At 48.0% G+C, this 16,745-nt stretch overlaps 1 protein-coding gene across 1 annotated transcript; it reads right to left on the bottom strand.

Moving 5' to 3' along the window:
- Nucleotides 1-457: 457 nt before the first annotated feature.
- Nucleotides 458-9,404, bottom strand: LOC118084455 (cytochrome P450 1A5). Its single transcript, XM_035113989.3, has 7 exons — nt 9,308-9,404; nt 5,450-6,305; nt 4,048-4,174; nt 3,544-3,633; nt 3,321-3,444; nt 2,727-2,813; nt 458-1,874 (listed from the first exon to the last, which is right to left on the bottom strand). The coding sequence occupies exons 2-7, from the start codon at nt 6,284-6,286 to the stop codon at nt 1,586-1,588; spliced, it is 1,554 nt and encodes a 517-aa protein (XP_034969880.2). The 5' UTR covers nt 6,287-6,305; nt 9,308-9,404; the 3' UTR covers nt 458-1,585.
- Between the last annotated feature and the right edge of the window lie 7,341 nt (nt 9,405-16,745).

Here is a 16,745-nt window from a genome sequence, read left to right as displayed (position 1 = left end):
CTGAGCCAGCAGTAGCCCTGCTGCTGAAAGGAATTTGGATCTGGTGTAAATTTTTGCCAGCCTGCTTTACACCAGCTTCTTGTGAATAGGATCATTCCCTTAGGATTACAAATACTGTAGTTTAGGTCAAGGTGGGTCTAGTTCTGTGCAATCCCTTGCTGCCATGTTTAAAAGGACTGCTCACCAGATCTATATTGAGGGTTTTGTGCCAATGATCCCTGAATTTCAGTGTTGACCAAAACATTCATTTATGGATTAAATGTCTTCTATTGGTTTTTTAAATATATATTGAGATGTTTGTAAAACAGTTTTAGATAAACTGGAAGGTTTCTTGGTGTGAGATATACATTTAATAAAATATTTTTGAGAGTTTCCTAGTTGCTTTTTAATTCCTTTAAAATTATTTAAGCAGATTTTCATTTAAGCTGATCAAGCAAAGATAACGGCAAGCCTGAAATTCTTGTAGAAAGCTATTTTTATTTATACATCATCAATATACACAGCACTGTACATATATTCCCTGCCTAGAATTTGGCAGCAACACATAGTCCTCACCCCCAACCGAAGGGAAGTCAGACAGATCAGACTACTGTTTTCACATCAAAAGTGCCTGCAGAGGAAAAGGGATTTCAAGGAAGACAAGAGATGTAGAGATGTTCTGGGACCAAGTCCCCTTTCCGTCTCATATATCTCTATAGATAGCCCCATAAACAGATTTCCTGTATATACCACCATCACATTTAATTTCTTTAGTATTGAGTTTCCCAGTGCACAGCATCATAATACTTAACTACGGTATATGAGAATAATGTTGCAGTTTAAAGTACTCCTGATGTTTTCAAAGATGTTCCCTTTGTTTCTCCTTCCTAGTTTTTCAACATACTATCAAAGTTCTGTGATTGCTGATCAGACACTGTTCTCGTTTGTCTGTCTGTAGATTCATCAGGGATTTTCCTAAAGTTTGTGTTATTTCTGCAAACCCTTGATCCCAAACCCAAGCTTGCTAGTTCTTATCTTAGGCATGGCTGGTGCCATTTTGCTATGTGTGAGGCTGAGTTTCCACAGTGTGAGGCTGAGTTTGCTATTAGTACATGTATATAAGTGATTATCTGGTTACAATGTTCTGTTAGTAGTAAAGGTTTATAAAAGTGAGTCCACTTCCCCTTTTAACAAGGCCTTCAGGAAGCAGCGTTTGTACATGCCTATCCAATGTATGTTTGTACAACAAGCATGATAACCTCTGTTACTTGTATGCACCCTAGAAAGGCTCTTCCAGTGAAGTCTTAGTGTACGACCGAAGCCACCACAGTATTATGGTCAAATCGGAGAAGTTATTCCATGCCATACAAGCCCATATAGGACATACTTCGTTTCAAGTCACTTAAATGAAAATGATTACAGTGCCTTGTGCCATTACCCAACCTATATAATTTGCCCACTTTTATTATTTTGACACAGCCCCAGTCCACAGTTCAGCCTAGGTGACCAACCCACTCCTAAGTCAAGCTACAGATACGGCAGGATAGGAATCCCTCCTCCCCGGTTGTCCCACTCTTTCTTTGTTCCCAGATTCCACCACTGGTTCTTAGAAACGCTGTCTAATCTGGAAATGCTCACACTCCTTGTGTTTCATTGTGAGTCCATACTGAGGGGTTAAGTCCACTGTCTTTTCGCTGCACATACTCAGCTCCAGCTTCTGAATGAGGGTCGTCAAGAAAAGGAAGACTTCTCCCTTGCCAACGTTCTCTCCAATGCACCTCCTCTTGCCCAGACCAAATGTCAGAACTTTTTCGCTCTCTGCTCGGTTTACTCCCGTCCCGTCAGCTGTGAGAAACCGTTCTGGGTTGAAGGCGGAAGGATCTCGCCAAAGCTTCCTGAAGAAGCAAAGAGCAGGTGTTTTAGACAAAAAACATTTTGTGCGCCCCACCCCCTTTGTTCCAGAAACACTTCCGCAGTGGCCCCTACCCCACCCTCCAAAAAGCATTATTCAGAATAGTGGTTTGCACAAGCCACTAAGGAAGATAACACAACAAAATTCAGAACAGTAACAATCAACTGCATATTTATTCAAAATACAATTAAAACTATTCAGTTTACCTAAATCAACAAAAATAATGAACTTGATCCAGTGACACCAGTTTTTCCAACTCTTGTCATTTACACCTCCCCCACTTGCCTCTTGGTGCCCCCCCCCCAAAGTAATTCCCCAAGGAACCACTGGATTAGAGTCCCACTGCCCCCATTTTGGGAACCATTGGGTTAGACTCTCATTTCATATGAGGTTAGGAGAAAGCACCCATTTTGGTGTCTCCAGTAGTAAATCCAGCTGCTGGAAACTGGAAACTTGAAACTGGGAAAAGTTATAGCAGGGGAAAGGAAGCCTCTCTTTTCAGCCTGTGGGCCATGTTCCCTCCTGGACAGCCTTCCAGGGGCTGCATGCCACTGATGGCTGGGAGAAAAATGGGAAGAATAATTAATGTAACATAAGTAGGCTAGTTTCTGCACACAAGGACACAATCCAGCCAGGAAGAACTCGGATGGGGGGGTGCAGAGGGCCAGACTGACGTTCGACACCACTGGGTTACAGCCTCAGTCTTTCTATCCAGAGCCAAGTATCTTAGGGGTGCAGGATTTTGCACTTAGAATCAAAACCGTTTATTTGGGGGCAAACTGGAATACGGTAGCTCTACTCCATGCATTACAAAGTAGGTTCCAGAGATGCTTACGGATCATGGTTGACTTGCCACTGGTTGACGAAGACGCAGAGATCCTTTGGGATGTAGAAGCCATTCAGTGCTGTGTCTCTGGTTGTGCTACAAGGAGAGAAACCAGAACACAATTTATACATGCACAAGAAGCTGCAGGTGTTTAGTTCTTATGTGATAAAGGTGGCATGGGCTGAATGTAAAAATGGCTGCAATCCTAAAACATGTATCTCTCTGGAATAAAGTATAATTAAATGTAATTCAAAGTAAGATGATTTAGGAAAGCTTGAGTTCAGACAAGCATGGAGGAAGTCAAGCAGTAAGTTAGGAGACGGCAGATTTACAAGCTGACGCTATTGATGGATCATCTTTTCAGCTGCTAATGGTGCAATCCTATACGTGCCTGTCTGGAAGTATATCCTATCAACTTCATTCCCAGTCCCAGGTAAGTGGGTACAGGATTGCGAGGATAAAATGGAGCAGGGAATACTACCGGTATGTACACCACCTTGATCTCCTTGGAGGAAAGGTGTGAAATAATAATAGTAATAGTAATAAAATATACCAGGCCAAAACTGTTCCCTTGCCAATAATCCTGCCTTGTACGAGCCTTACCAGTGAGGGATTGTGAAAGGCATGAAGGAGGAATGCCTAAACATTTCCAGGATGAAAGCTTCTGTGTAGGGCAACGTGGAACGATCTGAGAGCCTGGGCTTCCTTTCTCTGCCAATGGTTTGGTCTGCAGTTTCCGGAAAGAGGCAGAATGTAAGATGGATTCAAATTTAGCCTTGGGCAAACACAGTTTTGAAACTCTTGAATTACGAGTGCCTGGGTTTACCTATTTCTTCCTGCATTTTCTTCTGGATTTCTGGAAACGTCGCCAGATACATGAGGGACCAGGAGAGAGCAGTGGTGACGGTGTCAAAACCTAGACAGGGATCGAGTGGGGAAATATTCAGCATCAGGTGCAAAACCATTGAACATTAATGCAACACATCGTCTAGGAGCCCAATTCCAAGATTCCCTTCTCTGTACTGAGGTATCAAAACCATGCAGACTCTGATTTAGTTAATAAGATACAGAGACAGGCAAGCCAATGAATGCATCACTTCACCAAATGGATCGGAGATCTGAAGCCACAGTTTATTGTTCTTGTATTTGGTGAATTGGTGTGAACATCGTACGTATCAAAGGATAATGACCAATGGTTGTAACTAGATAGGCTTTTGGCCTGATCCAGCAAGTCTCCTCTTATGCTAAGCAGTGTGCACGATAACTTCAGTGGAAGGTGGAGGAGGGAAAAGACAGCTGAGAGGTTCTCTCTAGATTAGCATATTCTTACCAGCTCCAAAAAGATCACTGACGATATTGACAATCTTCTGATCCGAAAGCTGGATGTTTGCATTCTCATCCACTTTTTTATCTTGGCAGTGGTTGATCAGGGAGTCAGTAATGTCTCGGATGTTCTCCTGAAATATAAATCCAGAGGATAACTGTCGTGCCAATTCTCAAGTCTCTGCAGACCCAATCCCAGTCAGTTAGAAAATAGACATATATAACTCCCTTGTATATAAAACTGTCTATCAAGAATCACCTGGTATCTTCCTTACATACCTTCAGGCGCCAGGCAAAAACATTCCTCTTCTCACAGGCCTTTAGCTAATTAAACAATCTATGGTCTTTTAAACTTTTAAAATTCAAAGTCTTGGTGCTGACCTTTAAAGCCCTAAACGGCCTCAGTACAGTATATCTGAAGGAGCGTCTCCACCCCCATTATTCTACCTGGACACTGAGGTCCAGCGCCGAGGGCCTTCTAGCAGTACCCTCACTGCGAGAAGCCAAGTTACAGGGAACCAGGCAGAGGGCCTTCTCGGTAGTGGCACCCACCCTGTGGAATGCCCTCCCACCAGATGTCAAAGAGAACAACGACGACCAGACTTTTAGAAGATATCTGAAGGCAGCCCTGTTTAGGGAAGCTTTTAATGTTTGATGGATTACTGTATTTTAATATTTTGTTGGAAGCCGCCCAGAGTGGCTAGGGAAGCCCAGCCAGATGGGCGGGGTATAAATAATAAATTTATTATTATTATTATTATTATTATTATTATTATTATTATTATTATTAAACAACTATGAGGGTATTGTTTTGATTGTTACTATGCTGTGTATTTCTGTGTTTTTTCCCCCTGTAAAGTGCCCTGTGGTCTTTGGATGAAGGCTGTCATATAAATTTAATAAATAAAATAAATAAATAGCCCACTATTGCCTGCTCTGACTGTCAGCACCTTTTCAGGGTGTCTGGCAGATGTCTCTCCCATCACCTGCTTCCTGATCCTCTTGCAAGGATCGCCAGGGATTGACCCTTCTGCAAGCAAAGTGTATGATCTACCATGAACTGTTACAGAATAAGCTAGAAGAGCTCATTGTGGCTCTTCTGGCTGCAGGTTGCTTCAAGGCATCTCAATCTCCCTAAAGCTAACCAGGTCGAGGTCTAGTCACTGCCTACATGGGAGACCATCTGCAACCCTGTAGACACCACCCTGTTCCATAGCTGATACATGGGATATAATTCAGATGTGAGAATATGGGTTAAATTTCATGTTTTTTAAAGTCTGGGTGGGCAGCATGGTACTAATTGCAATGCCCTGGTCGGTCTTCTATCATGTTGGTGATGGTCAAGGAATACATGCCAGAAATCAAGGATAAAACTTTCCAGACTGAAAGGTTCACACACACAAACACACCTTGTCAAAGCTCATGTAATGGTCCTTAACCATCTTCAGCACAAATGTGGTGAAGCGCTGGTTGAGGTCCTTGAAGGCCTTCATGGTGCGGCTGGGAACATACTGGAGGACAGGGATGAAGTCTGCCACGTTCCCGGCAGCAGCAACCGCCCCAAACTCATTGTTCAGGTTCACCATACTGAGCAGTTCCTGGTCTTCGTGGCTATAACGCTTCCCAAAGCACATGGCACAGATGACATTGGCCACAGAGACCACCAGGTACCGGTAGGGGTCAAAGCTCTTTTTCTCATCCATCAGCTCCTGGAACTTCATGACAAGGTAGTCTGCCTCTTTGGAGACATGCTCCTCCAACAGACAAGTGGAGGAGGTTGGGTTGGCAGAAGCTGAGAAGGCCTTCAGGGCATTCTGGGCCAGCTTCTTGCGCGCTCGCCACAATTCCCCTGAATCCCTGCCAAAGGTCAAGCTCTGGCCATCCCCAATGTACTTGAAGCTGTAGAGGTCAGGGCGCCCCGAGAAGTCTTCTGCTTGCTTTATCAGGGCTTGCTTGATAGTTTCAAGCCCACTCAGGACCAGCACTGGCCTTGTGCCGAGATGGATCTGCATCACATCCCCGTATCTCTGCCTCATCCGAGTCAAGGCCAGGTGAGGGTCTTTCTGAAGCTCCAGGACATTGCCGATCAGCGGGTATGCCCTCGGTCCCGGGAGCTGCTTCAGCCCCGGAGGGATCTGCTGCCGGAAGGATTTGATGGCAACCAGGAGCAGGCAGAAAAGCGCAATGGCCAGGAGGATTTCTGGAGGAGACATCATGCTTTGGCTACCCAACAACACTGCCTTCATCTTCCTAGATTTAAGTGTCCTAATACAAAGCAGAGAGAGAAGAGTGGGAGAGAAACAGCATTGTGAGTAAGTGCAGGGACCAAATACCCGGTAGTTATAGCACAATCTTAACACTGCAGAAGTTGAACTGCACTTGCTTTTTGACATCAGGGGTGTTTTCAGGACTGAAATTCCTCCAAACTCAACTTTCAAGCTGAATATCAGATGGCCACCTGTCATGGATGCTTCAGTTGTGATGCCTGCACTGCAGGGGGTTGGACTAGATGGCCCTCAGGGTACCCTTCCGATGCTACAATTCTCTGAGCACCTGGAAGGCCAGAGGATAATTCCTCTCCTGGGGCATCATAAGGACTGCAGCCTTGGGCTATTTTGCAGGGGAAGGAACCTGCGTCCCTCCAGACATTGCTGAAAGATGGCTCCCATCACCCTTGACCATTGGCCAAGCTGGCGGGGGCCAAAGCCAGCTGGAGTCCTAAGAACATCTCAAGGGCACCTGGTGTGAAACCAACCTCGAGAAGTTATGCAGAGTCAGGGGCGTCTTACCCATAGAGGCTAGTGGTACGGGGCACCAAGTTCTGGAGGGCGCCAGGGAAGAGGTGGAGGCTGGACGCAGCGCCTCCCGGCATCAGCTCGGCGCCCTCGCCAGCCTCCGCCATGCCGCACCCAAGCAGCGCCACGTCCGGAGCCTCCGTCTGCTGTGGCCACCGCGGCACAAAGCAGCTAGCTGAACCGGGAGGCACTGTGGCCAGCCTCTGCCTCTTCCCCTCCGGAGGAGCCGCCCTCCAGCCGCTGCCCACCTCCTCCAGCCCCAATAGCAGCACTGTCCTCCCTAAAAAAAAGGTGGACAACTCTGGGAAATGGGGGCGGGGCACCGGAGGAAGCTCTGCACCACGGCGCCAGATATGCTTAAGGCAGCCCTGTCCACGGTACTCTCACCCTGCCCCTCCTTAGACTGCCCACACCCATTGCCAGAGCCAGGCTCAAGCTAAACTTGTACTCTGAGAGCCAGCATGGTACAGTGGTTAGTGCTGGACTAGGACCTGAGAAATCGGGGTTCAAATCCTCACTTGGCCCTGAAGCTCCCTGAACGTGACCTCAGGGATCAGGCACTGCTCCTCAGCCTAGCCTACCTCACAGGGTGGTTGTAGGGATTAAGTGGGGGGGGGACATGTGTGCCATCTTGAGCTCCTTGGATAAAAGGGTGGGCTAGAAACACAATGGAATAAAGTAAACTCAGGGGAGACATGCATGATCTGCTTCCGTTCTACATGTATCTGAAGGAAAGGTGGAGAAGCTCGTTCTCTGCTGGCCCCAGAAGGTAGGACCTGAACTGATTGATTTAAATTACAAGAAAGGAGATTCCAGCTAAACCTTAGGAAGAACCTGCTGAAGGTAAGAGCTGTTGGACAGCAGAACCAACTTCCCCGGAAGGTGGTGGACTCTCCTTCCTTGGAGGTTTCTAAAGGGAGGTCAGATGGCCATCTGTCATGGCTTATTTATGGTAGCTGTGATTCCTGCATTGCAAGGGCTTGGAGGAGATGGCCTTTGGGGCCTCTTCCAACCCTACAGTTCTATGATTCTGTATATCAGGGATGTCCAACTCCCAATAGACCGTGATCTACCCACAGTATTAAAAAACTGGCAGTGATCTACCCATTGTCATAAAAAGCAAAACTAGCCGTGATCTACCCAAAGTTTTTGAGCTTTTTGGGGGAAGCAAAAGTTGTGGAGCTTTTTGGAGAAACGCAAAGTTGTGGAGCTTTTTTCGAAAGGCAAAGTTGTTTTTTGTTGGTTTGCTTTTTGTTTTTTTTTTTGTTTTTTTGCTTTTTTCTAAGGAGATCGCTGGGAGACCAGAGATCTACCAGGAACACCCCATGATCTACCAGTAGATCACGATCTACCTCTTGGACATGCCTGCTGTATATAAAACGGGAACAGCCCGTGATGGCTTTTCTATATGTCTCTATATGTTTAATCTCTTTTTATTGCAGCACAAGAGTACTATAGGCCCTGATCCACATTTTTATATCCCCACATCTCCCCTTGTCTTGCAGCGGTGGTACAAGCAAGGTTATTTATTTCAGCACTGACAAGTACAGTACTGGGAAACCATAAGGCACTGGGAGAAGGCACCCCCAGAATAACAAAATGCCCCAGGATTCAAAATGACCCAGGGACGGGGAAGTAGGTCTTCGGTGCTCACCTGAAGACTGTGTTGTGTCACCATCCAACATGTGCCCGTCACACACACACACACACACACACACACACACACACACACACACACGAAAAGCACAACATTTCATAACTTCAACAGCCACATCTCCCCACCAGTAATTCATTGTGTGCTGGGGAAATGTGATTTCCCCCAAGACCAGGCTTGCAGGCAGTAGCAAGGACAGAACATCCAGATTATGCATACATGGAAAACCATTCGCACATTCCCTGAGGAGAGGCACCATCTTTTTAAAAAAAAAACTCTCATAAAAAATGATTACATAGCATGTGGTGGGTTTTTTTTAAAATAGGGGTGCAGCACGGACAGGCTCACACTGCAACCTAGGACCCTGTCGCTGTATTTCCCAGCTGATCTGAGGCATCCACCAGGCTTGTTCTGAGTGGCATCTAGAAGGCATTCTGTGCATGCTCAGGGGCATTTTTTGTCAAACCAAAATAAGGGCTTACACACGCACACAGCCAACATTTGCATGGCCCTTTGAGATCCCTTCCAACTCTACAATGCTATGATTCTATGATTTCAGTTCCGCAGGGGGGGGAAAAAGAGAGTGCAACATATCATTGGGGGTTAGGAATAACCAGCTCCCTCTTAAACAAAAAGTTCTAATAGCAATCGTTTTGTCTATAAAGATAACCCGAAGAAAACGTAAATTGGCCACAAGGGAAAAAATGGTCCTTCCCATCAGCAGACAAGCGTGCATGCACACATTCAGACGTGCGAGAAAGATCTGACCCGTTTGCCAGGTCAAGCACGGGCTGGAAGAGGAAGAGTACTCAGCTCACCGATCAGAAGTTTCAGCCTGTCCAGACTAGCTTTGCCCGCAATGCCCACTTTGGCTCCAGATGGGATGCCTTCAGTCGCCTCCTCCGAACACGCTCCCCGGAGCGCCGCTTTCGGCTCGCTTTATAAGCACCTCCTCGGGCTCTGATTGGCCAGCAGTCCTCGGGTCACGTGGACACAACTAAAAACTTTGTTTTGCCCGGGTCCTCGCAACCCAGGGAAGCCGACCCGCCGAGCTCCGAGGCTCGCTGCCCAGGAGCTGCGCCCCGACGGCGCGGGCTTAAGTCCTGAGCTCCCTGGCCCCGGCTGCAGACAATGTGGACCAAATAAAAGGAACCACTGATTGATTGATTTTATTGCTTTTCCGAAGTGACCGATTATGGGAAGTCAGCAACATATTGGGAACACAGCAAATGATTGATTGATTTTATTGCTTTTCAACATATTGGGAACACAGCAAATAAATTCCCCCATTCCCTTCCCAGTTTATCAAATCAGACCTCACCTGGAGTACTGTGTCCAGTTCTGGGCACCACAGTTCAAGAAGGATACTGACAAGCTGGAACGTGTCCAGAAGAGGGCAACCAAAATGGTCAAAGGCCTGGAAACGATGCCTTATGAGGAACGGCTTAGGGAGCTGGGCATGTTTAGCCTGGAGAAGAGAACGTTAAGGGGTGATATGATAGCCATGTTCAGATATATAAAGGGATGCCATATAGAGGAGGGAGAAAGGTTGTTTTCTGCTGCTCCAGAGAAGCGGACACAGAGCAATGGATTCAAACTACAAGAAAGAAGAAAGGCATATGTCAAGAATGCTTTGATGGTGTTTCCTGCTTGGCAGGGGGTTGGACTGGATGGCCCTTGTGGTCTCTTCCAACTCTACGATTCTATGATTCTATGAAATCCTGTCGTGACCTTGTCCGCGCGCTCAGTGAATGCCGGTCATTGGAATGTCCGTTAGAGCATTCCACGCGCTCAGTTTTATGATTTCATTATTAAATGTATAACAAAAACAAGTCTAACAAAATATTCCAGCCAAAGGAAGGAAGCAATTGAGCAGATATGGTCAAGTGGAAAGTAAGGAGACGAAAGGGATAAAGGGAAATATTAAAAGAAACTTGTGCGAAAGAGGCAATAAGGCAAGATTCCAAGATCTTTTTATGCGTTTATTGCGGGGAAACAAAGGAGCAGGGAGGGGGCGCTGCTGGTTGACTGGAAGATGCCCGACTAAGTTTTATTCTATGCCTCCCCTCCAAAGGAGTCTCCCACACTCCCCAAACTGGACGCCCCACCTGAGAAGCAGCTCCGATTTCTCCTGGATGGAGGCCAGAATGCAGAGTTCCAGCTGGAATAGGCCTTGCTGCACATGTATCTCCCAACATACAGTGGGCAAAAGGCTCAATTTTCATGCTGATTGGGTGGCTCTAGGGTGCTGGAGACAGAGACCCCACTGCAGAAATAGCAATGGGTCTTTGACACGCACACTTCTGCACATCCTATGCAGTTCTTTTATCTGTGGACAAGACTTTTGATGTGTGTGATTGAGCTCCTGTCGCTGATATAAAGGCATGGGCAGAAGAACTTCCATATTGTCTTGTCTGTGGTGTCAAGAAAGTTCACACGTTCCTCTAGTGGACAAAGGTCTAGAGCTGATAAATCACATGGATGTCACAAGGATCCTTCAAGAGCTGCACTGGTGGCCACTTTGCTTCCAGGCAGAATTCAAAGCATAGGTGATTAGCTACTAAAGACCTACCTGGCTTAGGGCCCAGGAGGGACTACTTCTTCCCATACCATCTTCTCCCCTCTTTAGTCATCAGAAGGCCCTTCTCTGCATCCTTCTTCTTCTTTGGCAATCAATCTTAGCCAAGTAATATGGTCTTCCATGAACATGGTCTTAACAGTGAGTCCGTAAGTGACTGTGGAGGCCAATTCTGGATCCACACGTCCTTCCATAGTGGGACATAGGTTTCCTGGTGGGAGTTGATCACGGTGATGGGTTTGCCAAACGTGCCTTCCTCTTAGCATGTTTTCCCCTTTCATCCTGAGTTCAAGCGTCTTCAAAGTCCACAACACCTTTGGTAAAGGCTGGTCTCCAATTGGAGTGTTTGCAGGCCAGTCCAGTGTTTCCTAGTTGTCAGTGTTTATACTACATTTGTTTTTAGATTTGCCTTTGAGAGAGTCTTTAAACCTATTTCGTTGACCACCAGCATTACGCTTTCCATTTTTATGTTCAGAATAGAGTAGTTGCTTTGGAAGATGATAATCAGGAATCTAAACAACATGACCAGTCCAATCAAGTTGATGTTGAAGAATCATTGCTTCGACACTGGTGATCTTTGCTTCTTCCAGTACACTGCTATTAGTTCGCCTCTCTTCCCAAGTGATGTGTAATTTTTTTCAGAGACACCATTGATGGAATCTTTCGAGGCGTTGGAGATGGCGTTTATAAGTGGTCCATGTTTCACAAGCACACAGCAAAGTTGGTAGTACGAGGGTGGGGGCATGGCTGGGGCCCGGGGGGGGGCATGGCTGAGTGGGACAAGAGACAGAGCCTTCTTGGTGACTACACTCAGGCTGGCCCTGCCTTAGGCAGCCAATTCTGGGAGCAGCAGGGGCAAGCCTGCCCTCCTCCCAAGTCATCTTGAGCTCACCACCCTGGTCATTTCCTACTGTTGGAGAGCAGAGCTATGTCCGCCACAACCCTGCAATGGGAACCTAAGCTGGTGGGAAAGGCAGTGTGGTATAGTGGTTAGAGCTTTGGGCTAAGACCTGGGAGAGACCTGGGTTCAAATCCCTGATGGCTTGCTACATGTGGCCTTGGACCGGCCGCTGACCGGTAGCCTAACTCAGGGGTCTTCAACTGGTGGGTCGGGACCAGTCATGGGCGGCGGGCGATCCAAGATGGGACACAGCAGGGCCACACCGCCATCCGAAAGCACAGGGAGATCTTGAGAGGGGGACATGTTTGGGTGACAAGTGAGTCCTGGGTCTGAAAATGTTGACGGGCACGTGGCCTCGCCTACTTCGCGGGGTTGTTGTTGCGAGGATGAAAGGGGGAGGAGGAGAACCACGCGCGCTGGCAGTGTGGTAAAGAGCCACGGGTGGGCTAAGCAAGCCTCGCGGATCGGGGACGTGGCGGTGAGTGCGGAGGTGCCCCGGGAGCGCGCCCGGCCTCGCGTGAGAATGCGGCGCGGCAGGCGGGCGCGCCTCGGCCTCGCTCCCTTTCCTTGGAAACAAACTCCGGAAGCGAGCCGGGAAAGGGGCGGCTCCGACCTTTTCCGAGAAGGCGGCGGGCCCGGCTGGCGTGACAAGGGGCGCGCAAGTGGCACGGCAGGCAGATCGCGCGCGGAGATAAGCAACCCCAGGGAGGAGGCAGCGGCGCCCGGAGCGAAGCGCCTCGCAACTTTTCGGGGGGGACTCCTTAGTCCCCATAAATCCAGCCCCCGCCCACATAAGAAGCACTCAGCATAGCGGCTTGAACGAAGATGAAATTCAAGAGAGTGACAATTGCACATTTATTCCAAGCCCAATTAAAACTATTCACGTGAATTAATTCAACCACAGTGATGAACTTGACCCAGGGTAATTAGCTGCGCAACGCCCGACAGTCCTGTCCACCTCCAGCGCCCCTACCCGCCCCCCGCCTCTTGGAGCCCACCCTGAAGTCCCCCAGTCCCAGCGGGTGCTACCTCCCACTTTGGGAACCCCTGGTTTGAAATAGTAAAAAAAAAATAGTTTCAAATCAGCAGCTAATGGCCAGATTAAAAAAGCCTGTCAACATCCTACATGTCGGAATTGGCTTCCCTAAACAAAAATGTTTCAGGTTGGCACTAAGAAGAGGACAGTAATGGCGTCTGCCTGCCTGGTGTCAACTGGCAGGGAGTTCCAAAGAACAGCTCTGCTAATAGATTTAAGTCCTGCCTTTACTAAGAACTGAAGGCAGAAATTTCTGAAAGCATCACATTAGGTTCCCCTCCCACTTCCCAAAAGCAGCTTCCATCACTTAGGCGATTTTTGTCTGTTTCTCTTTACACCAATTTCCACGAGGGATAAGCACAGTTGGTAGAGCATGTGATTTTTAATTTCAGGGTTGTGGGTTCAAGCCCCACCTTGGGCAAAATATTCCTATTATTATTTCCTACATGGAAATAATAATATTGCCTTTTGGAGATTGTCCTTCCGGAATGAAAGAAAAAGAAGCATGAGAAAAACAAAAGCATTTTTTTTTGGGGGGGTGTCACCAAATCGAACATTTTTTGAGTAATCCTGCCCATTTTAAAAGCACATGTCTTCCCAGGGGTGCCCTGAGTTCAGAGACATTTGCTGGCAGGAAAGACTACATAGGATTGCTGCCCTAAAACTGCTGCCCTATAAACCTGCTTACTTGTTAGTAAGCGCCGCCAGTAAACTTAATGGAACTTGCTTCTGTGTGAGAGTACCTGTAATTGCTCAATATTAATCTCGACAAGAGAGATTTAAGCACATGTCTCATCAAAATCCAAGTGCTATACTGTACACCTCAGCCCTGTCTATCCACCTGTCTATCTGCCCATTCGTACTCAGGAGGAAGTCAGGCTGAATTCAGTGGGACACGCTCCCAGAAAAAGCGTGCATAGGGTTGCAGCCTGACCAGTCCACGTCTGTAGTTTGGATAGCTGATGACATCAATGTGCTGTTTTGTAAAGCCCATTTGATCTCCACAGGTGTGGAATTGATTTGAGAATGAATGAATGAATGAATCTGAGGGTATCACTTGGCTGTGCAATAAGAATCTTCAGCAGCCTACAGGATGTATCTACAACATGAAGTCGTCACCTCTAGCCCAGTCCTGGTGCTGAAGGCTGTTGTGCTGGGTGGCCTTGATGGGGGGGAGCACTTTGCTCTCCTTGGTTCTCCCTAAGGCCGACAGCCCCTCCCTGGTCCTGCCTCCTGCTCCACTCTCACGCGATGTCCTGTCCCGAAAGTGACCTCCCTGGCCCCAAGGACCATTCCCCCTTCCCCCCCAGTCCCTGTTTGTGTTTGCACGGGAAACCTGATGAACTGCAGCCAAACACCTTCTCACGCAAACCAGGGCAAACTTTAACCCGAGGGTGAGGGGGAACGGACTGTGGCCTCTAAGAACTGGGATGCTGCCTGATAAACTTTGACCCCTGGGCCAGCCCTGGCAGACCTAGAGGCTCTGCTCTCTCCTCCAGATCCCAAACTGCTCTGGCTGCATTCTTCTGATGGAGACCTGACTCTACAGCCCCCCAAAGCACCATCAGAGACGAAGTAATTTAAAATTTTAAACATAGTTTTGATTAAATATACTGTTGGTTATCATTATTGATATACAGTGGAACCTCGGGTTGCGAACGTGATCCGTGCAGGAGGCACATTTGCAACCCGCAGCATTTGCAACCTGTGGCGCTGCATCTGCGCACACGCATGACGCAATATGGCGCTTCTGCGCATGCGCAAAGCGTGATTTAGTGTTTTTGTGCATGCGCGAGCGCCGAAACCCGAAAGTAACCTGTTCCGGGACTTCCGGGTTCGGCACGTCCGTAACCCAAAAACACGCAACCCACAGCAATCGCAACCCGAGTTATGACTATACCTTTAAATTATACCACAACAGGAATAGGGAACCTGTGACCCCCACCCCACCCGAGGTTGCTGGGCTCCAGCTCCCATCAGCACAGCCAATGAGGACAGAAGAAGAGCTTTGCTGGAGCAAAGGCCCATGCGGTCCAGCCGTCTCTTCTCACAGTGGCCAGCCAGTTGCGCCAAAGGGGAGTCCACAAGCGGGACCCAAGCACAAGAGCGCTCTGCCCACTTGTGGCCCCCACCAGCTGGTACTCAAGGGCATACTGCCTCCGACAGTGGAGGTCAAATACAGCCATTGCGGCCAGTAGCCATTCCTGTGAACTCAGTCCTCGCCTGCTTCTTAAGTAGAAGAGCATAAGCAGAGCCCTGCTGGATCAGGCCATGGCTAGGATCCTGTTCTCACAGTGGGCAGCCAGGTTTTAAAATTTTATTATTTTATCGCATTTTTCTCCATGGTTTCCTCTTTCCTCATTTAATCCTCGCAACAACCCTGTGAGGTAGGTTAGGCTGAGAATCAGTTGAGCGGTCCCATGACTGAGTCAGGATTTGAACCCTGGTCTACTCAGACCCCTACACCACACTGGCTCAGCTGCCTCTGGGGAAACCCACAAGTGAGACAGGAGTGCAGCAGCATTCTCCTGCTTGTGTTCTCCAGCATACTGCAAGTAGCACACAGTTAATAGGATGTCGGGTAGCAATGAATAGCCTTGTCAAGCCATGAATTTATCTAACCCCTCTTCAAAGCCATTCTCGGCGGGCATCCGGACATCTTGCAGGAGTGAGGTGTCCATTGTTTCATGGTGTGCTGTGTTAAGGATTTTGTCTCTTTGGACTCTTTCTCCATTCAGCTCCATTTAATGGCTAGCCTCAGTGGCTACAATCCTGCGCACACTTACCGGTAAGTGGTTAGGAGTAGGCCCCGTTGAACAGGCCTTCTGAGCAAACATGCCAGGTGTCTGTAAGTGGCACCCTTGTTTTCAATCTCATGATCTCTGCCAAAGCAAGAGAGGCTGGCTGTTCCCAGGGTTAATGAGGTCAAGATATCAGCCTTGCGTGCCAGGCAGCGGCTGAGTCTCACACACCTGAACACACCCTGCTTCCAGAACCTGTTCATGTTAGCACCAGATGAAAGGGACAGAAGAACTGTCAAGCAAGGCTGAAACAAGAGGCCCCTACCTTGCCCATTGCAGGCATCCAGGCCTAAATTCTTCAGGAAGGGTGCTGGCCAACGGAGGGGAGATCGGGACTGGGGCTCCTGTGATTCTGGACTACAATTTCTACCCCCACTGGCCACCTCATGAGAAGAGAAGACTCCCTGGAAAAGACCCTGATGTTGGGAAAGATTGAGGGCACAAGGAGAAGGGGACGACAGAGGACGAGATGGTTGGACAGTGTTCTCAAAGCTACCAACATGAGTCTGACCAAACTGCGGGAGGCAGTGGAAGACAGGAGTGCCTGGCATGCTCTGGTCCATGGGGTCACAAAGATCAGACATGACTAAATGACCAAACAACAAAAGAGTCGAAGCCTGACAACATAGAGGGCTGCAAATTCCTTACCCCTGCTCCAGATGTTGCTGCGCTCCCATTAGCCCCAAGCAGCACAGCCAATGTTCAGGGATGATGGGACTCATAATCCTATTGGGAACCTAAGATAGGAGGAAGGACTGCAGCACCATAGAGCAAGGTCCTTCATCATAAATCATGGCCCCTGGACGTGGCTACTCCAACAAGCACATTGGTTCTTTTTTGGAAATCCATTGGCTTGTAGTGTTCCTCCACAATTGACTTGCACGTGTCAGTTGTGTCTCGTAAAACAATTTATTTTATTTTATTTTGCAATGAATGTGTC

Source organism: Zootoca vivipara, chromosome Z1 (genome assembly GCF_965207765.1).
Source record: "Zootoca vivipara chromosome Z1, rZooViv2.hap1.1, whole genome shotgun sequence".
Classification (NCBI taxonomy): Eukaryota; Metazoa; Chordata; class Lepidosauria; order Squamata; family Lacertidae; genus Zootoca; species Zootoca vivipara.
The sequence above is the reverse complement of the archived record's forward strand: the minus strand, read 5'-3'. Positions and strand labels throughout refer to the sequence as shown.